This window comes from Musa acuminata, chromosome BXJ3-6 (genome assembly GCF_036884655.1).
Source record: "Musa acuminata AAA Group cultivar baxijiao chromosome BXJ3-6, Cavendish_Baxijiao_AAA, whole genome shotgun sequence".
NCBI lineage: Eukaryota > Viridiplantae > Streptophyta > Magnoliopsida > Zingiberales > Musaceae > Musa > Musa acuminata.
The window spans coordinates 3,185,924-3,198,707 of NC_088354.1; the positions used below are offsets into that span (position 1 = coordinate 3,185,924).

General features: G+C 34.8%; 1 protein-coding gene across 8 annotated transcripts in view; it reads left to right on the plus strand.

The window, feature by feature from the left end:
* The window catches only part of LOC135640441 (protein SWEETIE-like), a 75,263-nt gene extending 62,835 nt beyond the window's left edge, over nucleotides 1–12,428 (plus strand). For 2 of the 8 annotated variants that reach the window (XM_065154872.1, XM_065154880.1), the window contains 14 exons: nucleotides 281–337; nucleotides 543–629; nucleotides 722–850; nucleotides 1,137–1,337; nucleotides 1,423–1,881; nucleotides 3,539–3,601; nucleotides 5,759–5,856; nucleotides 5,952–6,042; nucleotides 6,227–6,365; nucleotides 9,395–9,708; nucleotides 9,786–9,935; nucleotides 10,010–10,174; nucleotides 10,915–11,040; nucleotides 11,160–12,428. In XM_065154872.1, coding sequence (XP_065010944.1) covers nucleotides 281–337; nucleotides 543–629; nucleotides 722–850; nucleotides 1,137–1,337; nucleotides 1,423–1,881; nucleotides 3,539–3,601; nucleotides 5,759–5,856; nucleotides 5,952–6,042; nucleotides 6,227–6,365; nucleotides 9,395–9,708; nucleotides 9,786–9,935; nucleotides 10,010–10,174; nucleotides 10,915–11,040; nucleotides 11,160–11,960 — 2,880 coding nt within the window. In that variant the 3' untranslated portion in view covers nucleotides 11,961–12,428. The remainder of the gene's footprint in view (nucleotides 1–280; nucleotides 338–542; nucleotides 630–721; nucleotides 851–1,136; nucleotides 1,338–1,422; nucleotides 1,882–3,538; nucleotides 3,602–5,758; nucleotides 5,857–5,951; nucleotides 6,043–6,226; nucleotides 6,366–9,394; nucleotides 9,709–9,785; nucleotides 9,936–10,009; nucleotides 10,175–10,914; nucleotides 11,041–11,159) is intronic. The other 6 variants (XM_065154873.1, XM_065154874.1, XM_065154876.1 and 3 more) reach the window with 6 other exon arrangements.
* The last annotated feature ends 356 nt before the right edge of the window (nucleotides 12,429–12,784 follow it).

Here is a 12,784-nt window from a genome sequence, read left to right on the forward strand (position 1 = left end):
TCTCTTGAGAAGAGAGACGGGCTATGCATTATTGAACAATACCAGCCTCCATTTCTGTCTTCCTGGTGTGTCACGACATATTATCTAATTCTGTTACTTGCAAATGGTGCTCATAATTTGGCTGCTTTTAGCTTGTTTACTGTTAATGCACTAGATAAAGCTCAGCGACCAGAAAAGATTCGTGTCTCTAACCGCAAATAGTTTGAGTGTTATGGCTTATGGAAGCAATTTTAAAAAGAGGCTCATTTTGGAATTTTGACCTTTTGTTATAATGTTTCAGTTTGGTAGTACATCGGACCCAGATCTCCCTGGGCACCTCTTGTTGGAGCAGTATCAGGTCAGTTCTTTTCTTTTTTCTCCTTTCTAGAAACATATTCTTTGACTAGTTTGATATGTAACTTCAAAACTAAGTTGAATTTTAAATCTACCTCGTTTTGTCACAAGATGGTGACAGTAAACAATAAGACAAGTGGTTGCTGATAAAAAAGGTAGAGGTTCCATGAGTGTTAGGCATTCAAGTTTAGTTGCTCATCATGGTACAGGCTCAACTTGTGTCTGCTGTTCGATCTGCAATAAGCACTTCATCTGGTCCTCTTCTCTTGGAAGCTGGTCTGGAACTGGCTACAAAGGTCAATTTTTACGTTTCCATTCTTAAACCTCATTTTCATCAATTTACCATTGTAAGATGCAAATTTTTTAATAATTCTGTTTAAAATTTCAGATCGTGACTAGCAGAATCATTAGTGGAGATCAGGTTGCCCTTAGCCGCATGTATGCCTTGATTTCTCGGCCACTCGATGAAGTAAAAGATTTGTATTATCCATCCTTTGCTGAATGGATTGCATGCAAGGTAAATTTTGTTTGAGAAAAATATGCTGGGGCCATGAATTCCAGGTTCATCTGTTTTGTTTATTTTGCTAGGCATCATGTTTTTTTATTTCTATTACTTCGTAGCACTCTCATGAACTTCACACTGAAGTTATATATTCCTATATCTCTGAACTGGGGGAATGCTCAATGAGAATTGTGTAATTGTCATTGTGCTATTGCTCTTCCATCCAGAAAAAATTATATAAATTGGTTCTATTTCTTTGGAAATATAATGATCTTTATCAATGACTATATTCCTTCTATAGATCAAAATCAGACTTTTGGCTGCCCATGCCTCCATAAAGAATTATGTCTATCAGTTATTGAAGGAGCAGGAAGATATTCCTCATGAGTATTTGCAGTTGGTACCGTTGTTTTCTTCCAGCTCAACTATTTTGGGGAAGTACTGGATTAGCATCCTCAAGGACTATACCTACATCTGTTTTGGCTTGCATTCAAAATTTTATGTAAGCATGTGAAATATCCAAGTTCTTTTGAAGAAAGAGACTATTGTAATACTTATGCATACCACTTTATGGATGTTTTTTACAGTACACACCGTTCTTGGATGGAATTCAATTTGCCGTGGTTTCTGTCGAGGTGAAAAAGTGTTTAGATGAAGTTTGGCCACTAATTCTGCAAGCAACAGTTCTGGATGCAGTACCTGCAAAGTTCAAAACAGACGACTCTTTAAAGTTGAGTGATGAAGATTCAAACAAAATCATGTTCCTGTCTGGTCACAGCATGGTCAGGTTGGAAGCTATCGAATTCCACTTTCTGTGGGGGCTGTCACAGCTGATTATGTTTCAGGGACAGCAACTTGTATCAGATATGCAAGTTAAAATGTTCTTTGCTGCTGATGAAAAGAGAAGTGGTGTCTCAATGCCGCAAGGGACTCGTGATTCAATGACTTCATGTGATATTGCTCTACCAGTACTTCAGTCTCTTGTGAATGAATCTTTTTTCAACCATGGATTTCTTTCATCAGAACTTTGCACTGAGCTCCTTCAGGTAAAGCACCACATTTATAGTATTTCTGGAAAACAAACCATAAGATAAAAATTCACCCTTAGAATCAAGGATTTAAATAATTACTCGACATTTTTGGTAATCTGTTGGACCAGTATCATATTTATATACCAGGTGTACAAGATGTGTACCATCCAGATAATTAAATAAAAATTTTAGAAAATTTAAAATTAATTGTATTGTTGCTATTGTATTAATTATCAAGTTGTGTTTCGATATAATATTGGCCAAATGCAGTCACTTCCTCTGAAATATTGAACACCTTTATATCTTTATGTGTCTATATGTGGGTGTGTTGTATGTGTTCCTCTGTTTGTGAGCATGTGTATATCTACTACCATCCACTAAGAGTGGCACAAGAATATTCTCTCATACAAACTATTCATTATCTATTTTTGGTGGGCCAGCTTAAACTGTTAACAGTTCCACATTGGATGTGAATGGCATTAGCATCAAGTGTGAATACCTAAAAAAAACAGAAAAAGTATGAATACCTAAAACAAATTAGTGGATATTCTATTTAATTCCTATAAGAACATCTATTTCTTATGGGACTCAGCATAGTGTTTCTATTTATGTTTAGCTTATTCCATTTGCCTAGCCTTATCATTACCAATCCCACTTTAATTGATGGGCCCTTTACTTTGAGGCAATATTTAAATCCTTCTGTGTTGGTCTGAACCAAAGTTACTTAATGGATCAAGAATATAGGGATATGAAGTATATTTGTTTAATCGTTCTTTGATTTTTTTTTTCGTGTTAACAAAGCAGTCTTATCATTTTCCGCACATAAATCCTTGTAAATTTATGGTATCGTACAAATCATGTATCTTATATATTCATCCCTCAGTTATATGATTATCATTCTATGAACTTTTTAGTCTGATTGTTATTTTGTATAACTTAGAAATCATTATAATCTATATGAAGTCATTTTCATGTTTATTTAGACTTCGCATACAATTAATATTTGCATTAGTTATTATATTTTAAGAATACTTAAAATATTTTTATTTGCATATAAGTTCTCTGTTTTATTTAATAGCTCTTAAATAAACAAAAATATTATGACTTATATATAGGTCTTTAGTTTGTTTATTGCACTCTACTTTGATATGTTGAATCCTCGATACCTGTCTCATTTATCCTTTTTCTCCATGTAATCTCTCAACTTTTCTTAACATTTTATATGTCCTTTGATGTGTTCATTGATCCTTCAAACAGATATAATTTGTAAGCTCCATCTGAGTTATCTAGTACATTGTCAAGTTTTGGAGGCCTCTGTTGATTCTTCTTTATTAAATCTTTATGATTCGCTTTTTCTTTGCCGTCAAACAGATAATTTTTGGTATCAAACTAACAAAATGTCTCCATTTTAGTGTATCTTATCAACTAGATTAGTCCTTCAAACTTTAAAAATAAATTATGTATACACATGTATTGCATTTGCAAGAAATTCTTTGGGCCACATTTACTCCTGGGCCATTTGCAATTCAAATCTGGGTACTAATGCAAGTATGCTATGTACAATTTTCTATTAATTGTGTGGTACCCTTGGTTTGGAGTATTTAGATACATATGGTTATAGCATCATTCTTGGCAGAGAATGTACCACTGATTTATCTACTCATGGGTGCAGCTTCTTGTGTATTCTCACATAGCTTATTCAAGGAGTGGGCTTGTCATATCTTTATTATCACAGGTAATGTACAATTGATGCTTCAACTAAAGTTTACCATTGGATGCACAAAACATAAGTGGGAGAATTTTTTACTTTCCATATTATCCTAGGTTGCATAGCCAGCTTTAGTACAATGTCACTATGAAATTCTGGAATACAGGCTTCAATTAGATGTAAAGTATTCCAAAAATCACTATAAACTAATTCTTGTTCATGTTTTCTGTTATTTAAATGAAATATCAATACCTAATAAATGAAGATATACCTTAGTCATATCATACAAGGGAATAAACAAGCATGTTGATGAGTTTGTTCTTGATCCAGTTCTTTTGCTTTTAACACTGGCTGTAACTCTATGCTGCATTTGACTGTCAAATATCCATTTTATGAGAAAGTACAAAAAAATTTAGTAAATGCACATGGCCCTTAGTGTGCTGTATAAAATGCAGATACTTTGAATTAGCTTTAGGATAAATGTCAGATATAATACTTTTAGGATCCATGTTTGATACTTCATAACGTATTATTTTTATAATTATTGAAAAATGACTTTCTTTGAAGATCTTTATAGATATCGCATTGTTACTTATTGGAAGAACTTAGTTTTCTTGAATGTTAAATTTTTACAATAGATGGGACATATTAATACAGTGTTTTATGTCATTTTTAGTAAACATCATTTCATCGTTAACAAAACTAACATAACCTTCTAATTGATTTATGTTAATTTCTTGTTATCTTTTGTTCCTGGAGTAGTAGTTGCCATAAAATAATCTCTTGCGAGGTGAATAGTTAGAAACACGTTCTTTTCTTATTAATTTTCATGATATGTAACTACCCTTCTAGACTACAAATAAACTTCAGGCTTTGTCATATAGAAAATATTACATATTTAAAATATTTTTTATTGTATATCCATGTCATATCATATGTTTTCTAGATTTTGCATGTCAGTGAATCTGTACTATGCCAAGGTATGTAATTTCGAATAATACCGTCCGGTATGGGTGGTACATACTGGTCCGTCAGTTTATCGGTACACAGACCGTCCGTTATCGGACGGAATGAAATATATGTATATATATGTATATATATGTATATATATGTATATATATATATATATATATATATATACATATCGAGCGGTATACCGCTCGGTATACAATTTCGTATCGTACCAAACGAATGTCGAAACTTCGGTACGGTACGAAATTGCATACCTTGTACTATGCCATATTGGTGTCTTAGATCCAAAGTATGAAGGTGTGTCACCTGGGACTCTTTTGTTGAATACAAATGAAATGACATGAACCCTACTTGGTACATCAGAAGTTTAACAAGCTTTTGTGAACCTTTTTTTTTTTCTTAAGAATGACTTAGATGGTACTAAATGAAAGAGAATACCTGGTTAGTGATCTCAACCTTTTTTTTTTTTCATTGCTCACCGTAGGTTTTTGGCATTAAAGTTGTAGCTTTATTTTTCAAATTACTAAATTTTCAATTTTTGACTTTGATGTTCATATCATGGTTGAATTTAATGTCACTTTTCTTACTTTTCACAATCAAACACAAGAACCTAAAGGAGTTGAGAATCGTCACACTTTATACATCACTTTCAATTCTTTGCAAGTAAGGTGCAACTAAATGGGCAGTAATAGATGCCTGAGCATGTAGATCTTAACTGCCACTGCATAGTAAGCAATGTCATTCGGTCATGTCAACTTGTTATGATGATTTATCAATCTATTGATTCCCACAAACAGGTGTTTGCAAACCCAAACCTACAGCTGGTGGGACTCATTTCTTGTGAACCTTAATATCCTCATATCAAGGCTTAATCTCCTTATTATCTTAATGATCTGATTAACAACAATAACATCTCTAATACATTCTTGTCAGGTCAGACACAATTTTGAGCCATAAAATAATTTTTAAGGTGAGTTTACTTCAGCGATTAAGAAACTCTGGTCATTGGTGCCTCTTCATACTTTGTCTTGTTTGCTGACCTTGTGGACACAGACATACAGAAAATTCATTTTTCTTGTAAATAAGTTTCATAACATGGTTTGTATATTTGCCTCAAGAAGCAAGAGTTATCTATTTCAAATTGGCTGATTCTGTTACTGTGGCATTGGTAGCATGAGCTTTTAATTATAATGATTTATGCTTTTTGAACAGATAGTCCAGTTTTGTCCTGATGCGTTTTTTGAGTCGGAAGACTTCACAACTTCAATAACAGAACTATGTATCAAGTACCTCACAGTAACATTTCAAAGGTAGTAGCTTTGCAAATAACTTCATATTTACTTATAGCTGTTTGGTTGTCATTATGACTAAACTTTTATTTTCATGTTTAACTTAAATGCTAAAGAAGGGATGCAACTCATTATTTCAGTGGCCAGGATTTGCTTGTTGACTTGTCTGCTATTGCTAAAAAAATAGCATATAGAACAAAGCAAAAGGTTAGTTAAATTTAATCATGCCAGCTTATGCTTCTACTTCCCATGCTTAGTTTTTGAGACATCATATCATCTTATATCGTGGATAGAACACAAATTTTTTCCAGTCCATTTACAGTTTGACATTTTCCATGCTTATTATCCGTATCTTTTTATTTATATACTAATTGTTGACATTTCTTTGTAGCAGACAAAATGGAAATTGATACTGGCAATTGTATCGCTCCCTCATCAGTGGTTTATAGGAGCTTCAACCGACCTAAGCTTGTCAAAAGTAGCCTATTTTCTTCAGTCTATAGTGCCTTCACTAAAAGATCTTTTAAGATGTATGTATTTGACTTATTTACTGTCCTTGTATTAATATTAGATGTATGCTTATTTTTGTGTAGAAAATACAAATGTTTAGTTTTGATTATAAGATGAATGCAGGGTTCAATAGCATGCATGACCACAGTAAATTGACTTATCTGGTTATACCTTCCAATTGAGTTTTTTTTCCCATCCTAGATATTGGGAATGATACATAGTTCCAAATTGCAGGCACTAGAATGTAGAATGTAAATATCAAGGGAAAAAATGATGTAAGTTCGAGAAAAAAATGGAAGACAATTTCCTACAGTAACTTAGATATTAAGCCTTTAGATCTTCTGGAAAGTAGGACTTTACAATTGTGGGTTGCATTTGACATAAAATAATAAGATAGCATTTTTCCTTTCTATGTTCAGTGGTTTTAATATGACTTTGGAGAAGGGATTCGATCAATACTTAAATTCAGTTTATATAAGAGGTCAATTCAATCTCTACGAAAATCACCAACTGCAATCCTTCTTTTAGGTTGTTATTCATATGTATTAGGGTAAATTACACTAATATATGTTCCCCATATATATCTCACTTTTCAATGATCTCACAAAGCATCGAAGCCTTGGACATTGTGAAGGTTCCCACAAATGAGATTTGGCTAAAGGCAACACCATACTAGAAGTATATCCTTTTCCTCTTATTTTGGATAAACCAGTGAGGCTCTGAACTATGATGATGGTGACAGCCAATATTGAATAAGTTGGAGGGAGGATCCAGCAAGTCAGACCCTTTAATCTTTTCACTGATTTTCATCTCTCTTCTCTTCTCCCTTAATCTCCTCTCTCTTTTCCCTTACTCTCCTCTCCCATTTGCTAACCTGTTTTGTTGACTTGGTGCTTCATCCCATCATGTCCATGTTGGCTTGAGATTATGCAGGATGAGCCTGATGTAGCCAGACTCGAATAGTGTTGATTGAAATTTGGCTAGATCGGTCTTGAATGGGCCAGACTCCGTCAATTCTGACAGTTCAAGTCAATTTTAATAGATTTTGCTATGAAAATAGAAGAGCAAAAGTGGTGATGGGGAGCAATAGTATGCGAGAAGAGGCTTAGAAATTAGAAACCTATCTAGTTGTCTGCCATTACATTTTAGCCCATTGCCTATGACCGCATGTGACCCAACCCCAATTGATGCTTGCCTTTTGCAACTAATTATATGACTAAGTCATCATAGAGAGGGCTATGAGAGAGAGGAGAGAGACGGCAAGCTCACAGAATTTCAGGGTGAAGGAATTAAGAGATAGTCAGAAATTTTGTTGTTCCAAGCGCACTGCAATAAAAAAAATAAAGAGAATAAAAGAAGAAGATGAAAGGTGGAAGAGGAGGCAAAAATAAGAGAAAGCAGAGCAGAAGTGAGAAAAAAGGGTGAAGAAAATATAAAAAAATAGTTACTTATTTAGATTTCCTTAAATCTATTTTTAGCTTCCAAATAATCTTAGAATAATTGATTTATTTTAAAAAAAATAAATTAGTTAAATCATAATTTTAAAACTAAAAGGACAACCAACTGAATGTGGCTCTTTCCAAGACAAGGTCTGGTCTTGATTAATGTATATAACCTTATGCATGCAAGAAAAGAGATTATTTCCGAGACCTGAAGCTAGTCAACTTTTTTGGAAAGGGATAATCTTGTCGTTTTTCCTAGGTCTATCTCAATATTTCATTATATAAAAATTGTTAAATTTCTTTTTTTTTTATTTCATCCTAGATTCTTGTAGCTAAATTATGAATTTGAACTCGTTTGAGATATATTCATTTGTCTTGAATTAGGAGAATAATCATTGTACACTATGTAACTGATTTCCCAAAGTAACCATAATTTCTCTAACGAGGTCTATTGCAGGATGATACCAACCTGTTTCCTCCATGTTAACAAAACAGTTGTCTGTGTTGAGAGGTTATTTTGGTCATTCAACCATCATGATTATCTAACCATTGACCTAGCTTAACGCCAGATTAAGGCCAATGAATCCTCCCAAGAGGTGCAAGGCTGAACAAATTGTCTTTTACTTTTTTTTTCTTATTTAATATTTGACTGTATCACTGTATCATATCCTCTTATAAAGTGAACCAAAGAGACAGCATTGATTCTTCTGTATCTTAAAATGGAGTTTACATGTATTGTGTCTTTTGTCTCCTGATCATTTTATTGTTTAAAAAATTCAAATGAGTGTGATGAGTGGCTATGACCAATTTAATGGATATTCTCTGTTCCTCAACCTAATGCTCAATTGGTATGGTAGAGGAAGAAAAACTGGGAGAAGTTATATGCATTAAGGCTTATATTGTTCGTCATTGTTGATGACTATAAAGCCAACAAATTTGTGCTCAAGTGAAAGGGCATGAAGTGATATTCTGTGTAGTAGAGGTGGAAAACTTTACTTGAGTTGGCCATCTTCTTAACAGAATTTCTTTGTTCAATTATATGACTGAAGAGTTGGCCAAATGTCTGCTATTTGTGACCAGCATAGACTTAGCAATTATGTTAATTGAAGACATGCTTAGAGGAAGACATGAAGTAGTTGGTACTCTTACTGTGTTAATAGACTTTTTGCTTTGATAAAATAATTAAACCAAATATTATTCTTCTGCTTCTTTCTTTAGCAATCTTTTGCTGAATGTGAAATTACGAGGAATCTTTTATATGAATGTCTGGCTGTAGGCCTTATTTTCTCTTCTAGTCAAATTTGTGGGTTAGCATCTTATTCTAAGCTTGCTCAGCTACCAAAAGCAAGTTAACGTATCAATCATGGGTTGAAAAATCATTAGTCCTTACTTGTTACAGTGCATCATGCAGTGATGGTTACTATAGCATCCTAGGAACATGCACACCCTTGTTGTGAGTTACTCCATTGAATTTTTCCCTCATCGTATTAGGCCTGGATATTTGTGACTTGTCTTATGCAGATTATTGTTTTATAATAGTTGAAACTAAACGTCGAGTATTTAAAATCACATAGCAACTCTTACATGTACCTTGTCCTATTTTGCAGATGATGCTGAACATAATAGTGATGATAACACCCTTCTAAAAACAGTCTTGGGAACATGGGCTAGGATGCTGGCAACTTTGTCTGGAGACTGCATTAAAAGGATATTGATTGTGGACAACAGAATTAATGAGTCATGCAAACTTCTCATGAAGATACTTGTCTTCTATCTTGAAGAAACAATATCTCTTGCTAGACTGGTTCATGAAATTAAACTTCTTGGACAAAATAGTGCAATCGATGATATCATCTGGATTAGCATATTCAAGAGTTGTACCAACTGTATCAGCGATATCATTCTTAATAACAATATACAGGTTACAAGACTATTTTAACTTTTGGCCTCCATAACCTGATAATTGCAGGAAAACACAACTGACTGAATCTTAATTAGCAGGTTCAGGCATTAGGACTTCATGTGCTTAAAACCAATGCACAAAGGGAACTGGCAGAGGGCTCACATCGGAAGAATCAATCATTTATTCTGATTTTCACTGGAGAGTTGCTTGGAAATCTTTTCTTTTTGATCCAGCGGACATGGAAGGTAATTTTGTTAGCATTTTTAGACACGCAAACATGCAACTTGCCCATGCCTTACAAAATTATTTTTTTATGAAGGAGGATGTAAGCAGGGAATCGCTAGCTGTCAGTGAGGACTGCTTAAAGCTGCTCTTCCTCATTCATACTCTTGCACAAGCACGTGAATGCCAGCGTCATATTACAGTGCTGCTGCTGGAAGCCTTATACCTTGTATTCTCTCAATGCAGTGGATGTCATTCACAGGTGCTTTCTCCAATAGATCAGTAGTTTCCAGCCTCAGTTGAACTCATGAAATATACTATGATTCTTTCATTCCAAATTTCCCAACAAATGGTAACAAACTAAACATCAAGCAGTACCTCCAAGTTTCTATAATCTTCCTCCACATCCCAGACCACAAAAAAATCGTAAGGTAACTTGGAATGAAAGACTGATTGAAGGCCAGTGTTCTAACCTTCTTAGGGAAAGGACAGTTGGTATTATGTGATTGGCAATTGATTGAAGGCCGCAATTCTACAAGAGTTTTGCAAAACCCACTGGAATCAACAAACCTCCTCCATTTCTTTAAATGAAACTTATCCCAAAGTAAATTATGCTCTTTACAGCTAGTCACATGAAAATTCAGCATGGTTAGAACTAGTAGAGTTCCAAGTAGCTTTGGAAAGGAGTTCCCAAATATTCAAACAACACTTCAAGTTGCCCTCTGCCTCTTATACCACAGTAACTTGTTTCCTGATAGAAGCAATTGCCAACCATCAAGGTGATTAGCATATAGCATATCCTAAGCAAAGTATTCTCAAGTGGTTCTAGGTTCAGATACTTTTGTAGATAATGGCCAAATTTTTGACTTGGTTTGTTCTCCCTTGGTGAGTATTTTGCCATTTATTATTGTTTGCCAAGAAAAATGAAAAAATTGACCATTATGTTAGAATATCTTTCATCTTGTTTGTCTTAATGTTCTCTCATGATGCATTATATTTTAGGAACTGAATGAGGTGAATACCACTACGAAGAGGATGGTTTCTCGTCTTGTTCAGATTCCTTCAGCTGCAACTCACATTAGAGATTCAATGTTGGAAATGCCAGTTTTGAAAAGGCAGCAATTTCAGGTGCTAAACTGAGAGAAAAATTTGTTTAAAGTTTTGCTTTCAAGTACCTGTATTTCTTCTGTTACATGTAGTCATTTACATGTGAATACGGAACTAATAAACTGATCTTGCATCTTCAGGACATGATTCGTGCTTCCATCGGACAAGGTCAGATGAAGATGCATGACAAATTGAATATACAACCTGCCCCTAATGCAGAAAACAAAAGCAAGGTGCAGGCTTCAGATTTTAGACAAGCAAAAGTTGACAAGCATGATGACAATGAAGAACATAATGATGATGCTCAGGATGAAGATGAAGATGATGACTGGGATGCCTTTCAATCTTTTCCTGCTAATGCTGCATCTGTTACTGCAATTGATTCACGTGATGGCAAAACCATATCTGAGCCAGCTCTATGTGATGAACCTTCAACTGTCAACAATCATCTGCTCAATCAAAACAATGGCCATGACCATGATCTGTTGCAACCTAATGTGTGTGAACAAGACAATGATGCACAGGATGTATCTCCTGGGAAAACCAAAGAAATGATGAGTCTTAACATGGAAGAATTTGAGGAAGGCTCGAGTACCCGATATTCCAATGAGCGAGTCGCAGAAGATACTAGTGATAGAAGTTGTCAGGATCTCTATCACGAGAGTAGTGAGGTAAATGAGGACAGTACAAGTACAGTGCATAATTCATTACCATCTACTGAGCTATGCAAGGATGAGGAACCGACCAAGGAAAAAGGTAAAGCAGTTCAATTTGAGGTTGAAGCAATGGACAAGGCTAGTGATGTTTGCATTGAGATGCATCATGATGCAATGCCTGCTGCTTCCGAGGATACTGAAAGGAACAAGAGTAGTCAATGTCAGTTGTATGAGGGTGAGGTTCAATCAGTACGTTTGGACCATGGTGATGACTCCGACGAGTAATTTAATGATGTGCTGATTGCACAAAACGACAATCAAAAAGAGGCTGATGGCCTTAACTCATCCCTGGAGGGCAGAGGTGAATTCAAAAGCATTACTTGGGCTTGAAAGGATGACTGGCTCATTGCAACCGGCTCAGAACATCATAGAGTCAGGCAGCCTGCACGAGCAGGAAGCAGAGGGTACCTAGATTATGGTTAATACTCGACAATCAATAATTCATTGTATTAGCTAGTGAGGTAGATTTTGCTCCAGTGAGTGGCACATAGCTCTTGGATGCCAAGTCATTCTTTTGTGGTTTCTAATGTATATTTTTTTATCATTCATTGGAATTATATGGCATAAATAGGAGTGGCACATAGCTTGTATCTTAAATCAACATCCATCACCCTAAAGCACCGTCAGGTTTCTTGTCAAAATTTTACGACTGGTTTGATGGAATTTGAGATCGTTGAGTGGTTCGGTCAGATCCATTCTCGTTATAATTGGATATTGATCCAGCATGTGGCTCGCAGCAACACTTGTTTTATGAGGCATTTGTCTACTACTCATCAATATATTCACATGCTAAATCTAAATGTAGTGCTCCATGTTTTTGACAGGAGGATCAGCAACAATATGTCTGCAAAAGGTAAGTGCAGATTCAGAAGCTAAATCAAGTTGCAGAGCTGTGGCTGCTTTAACCTTTCTTTTTATTCTCATCGGTAGTCAGCGAAATCTGAGCTGGTTTAATTGTTAAAGATTTTGATAGTTTATTAGGATAAAGATAATAATTGCTCTTATGAAATATTTTTTTTTTTTTCAACCCATATGATACCTATCAAATA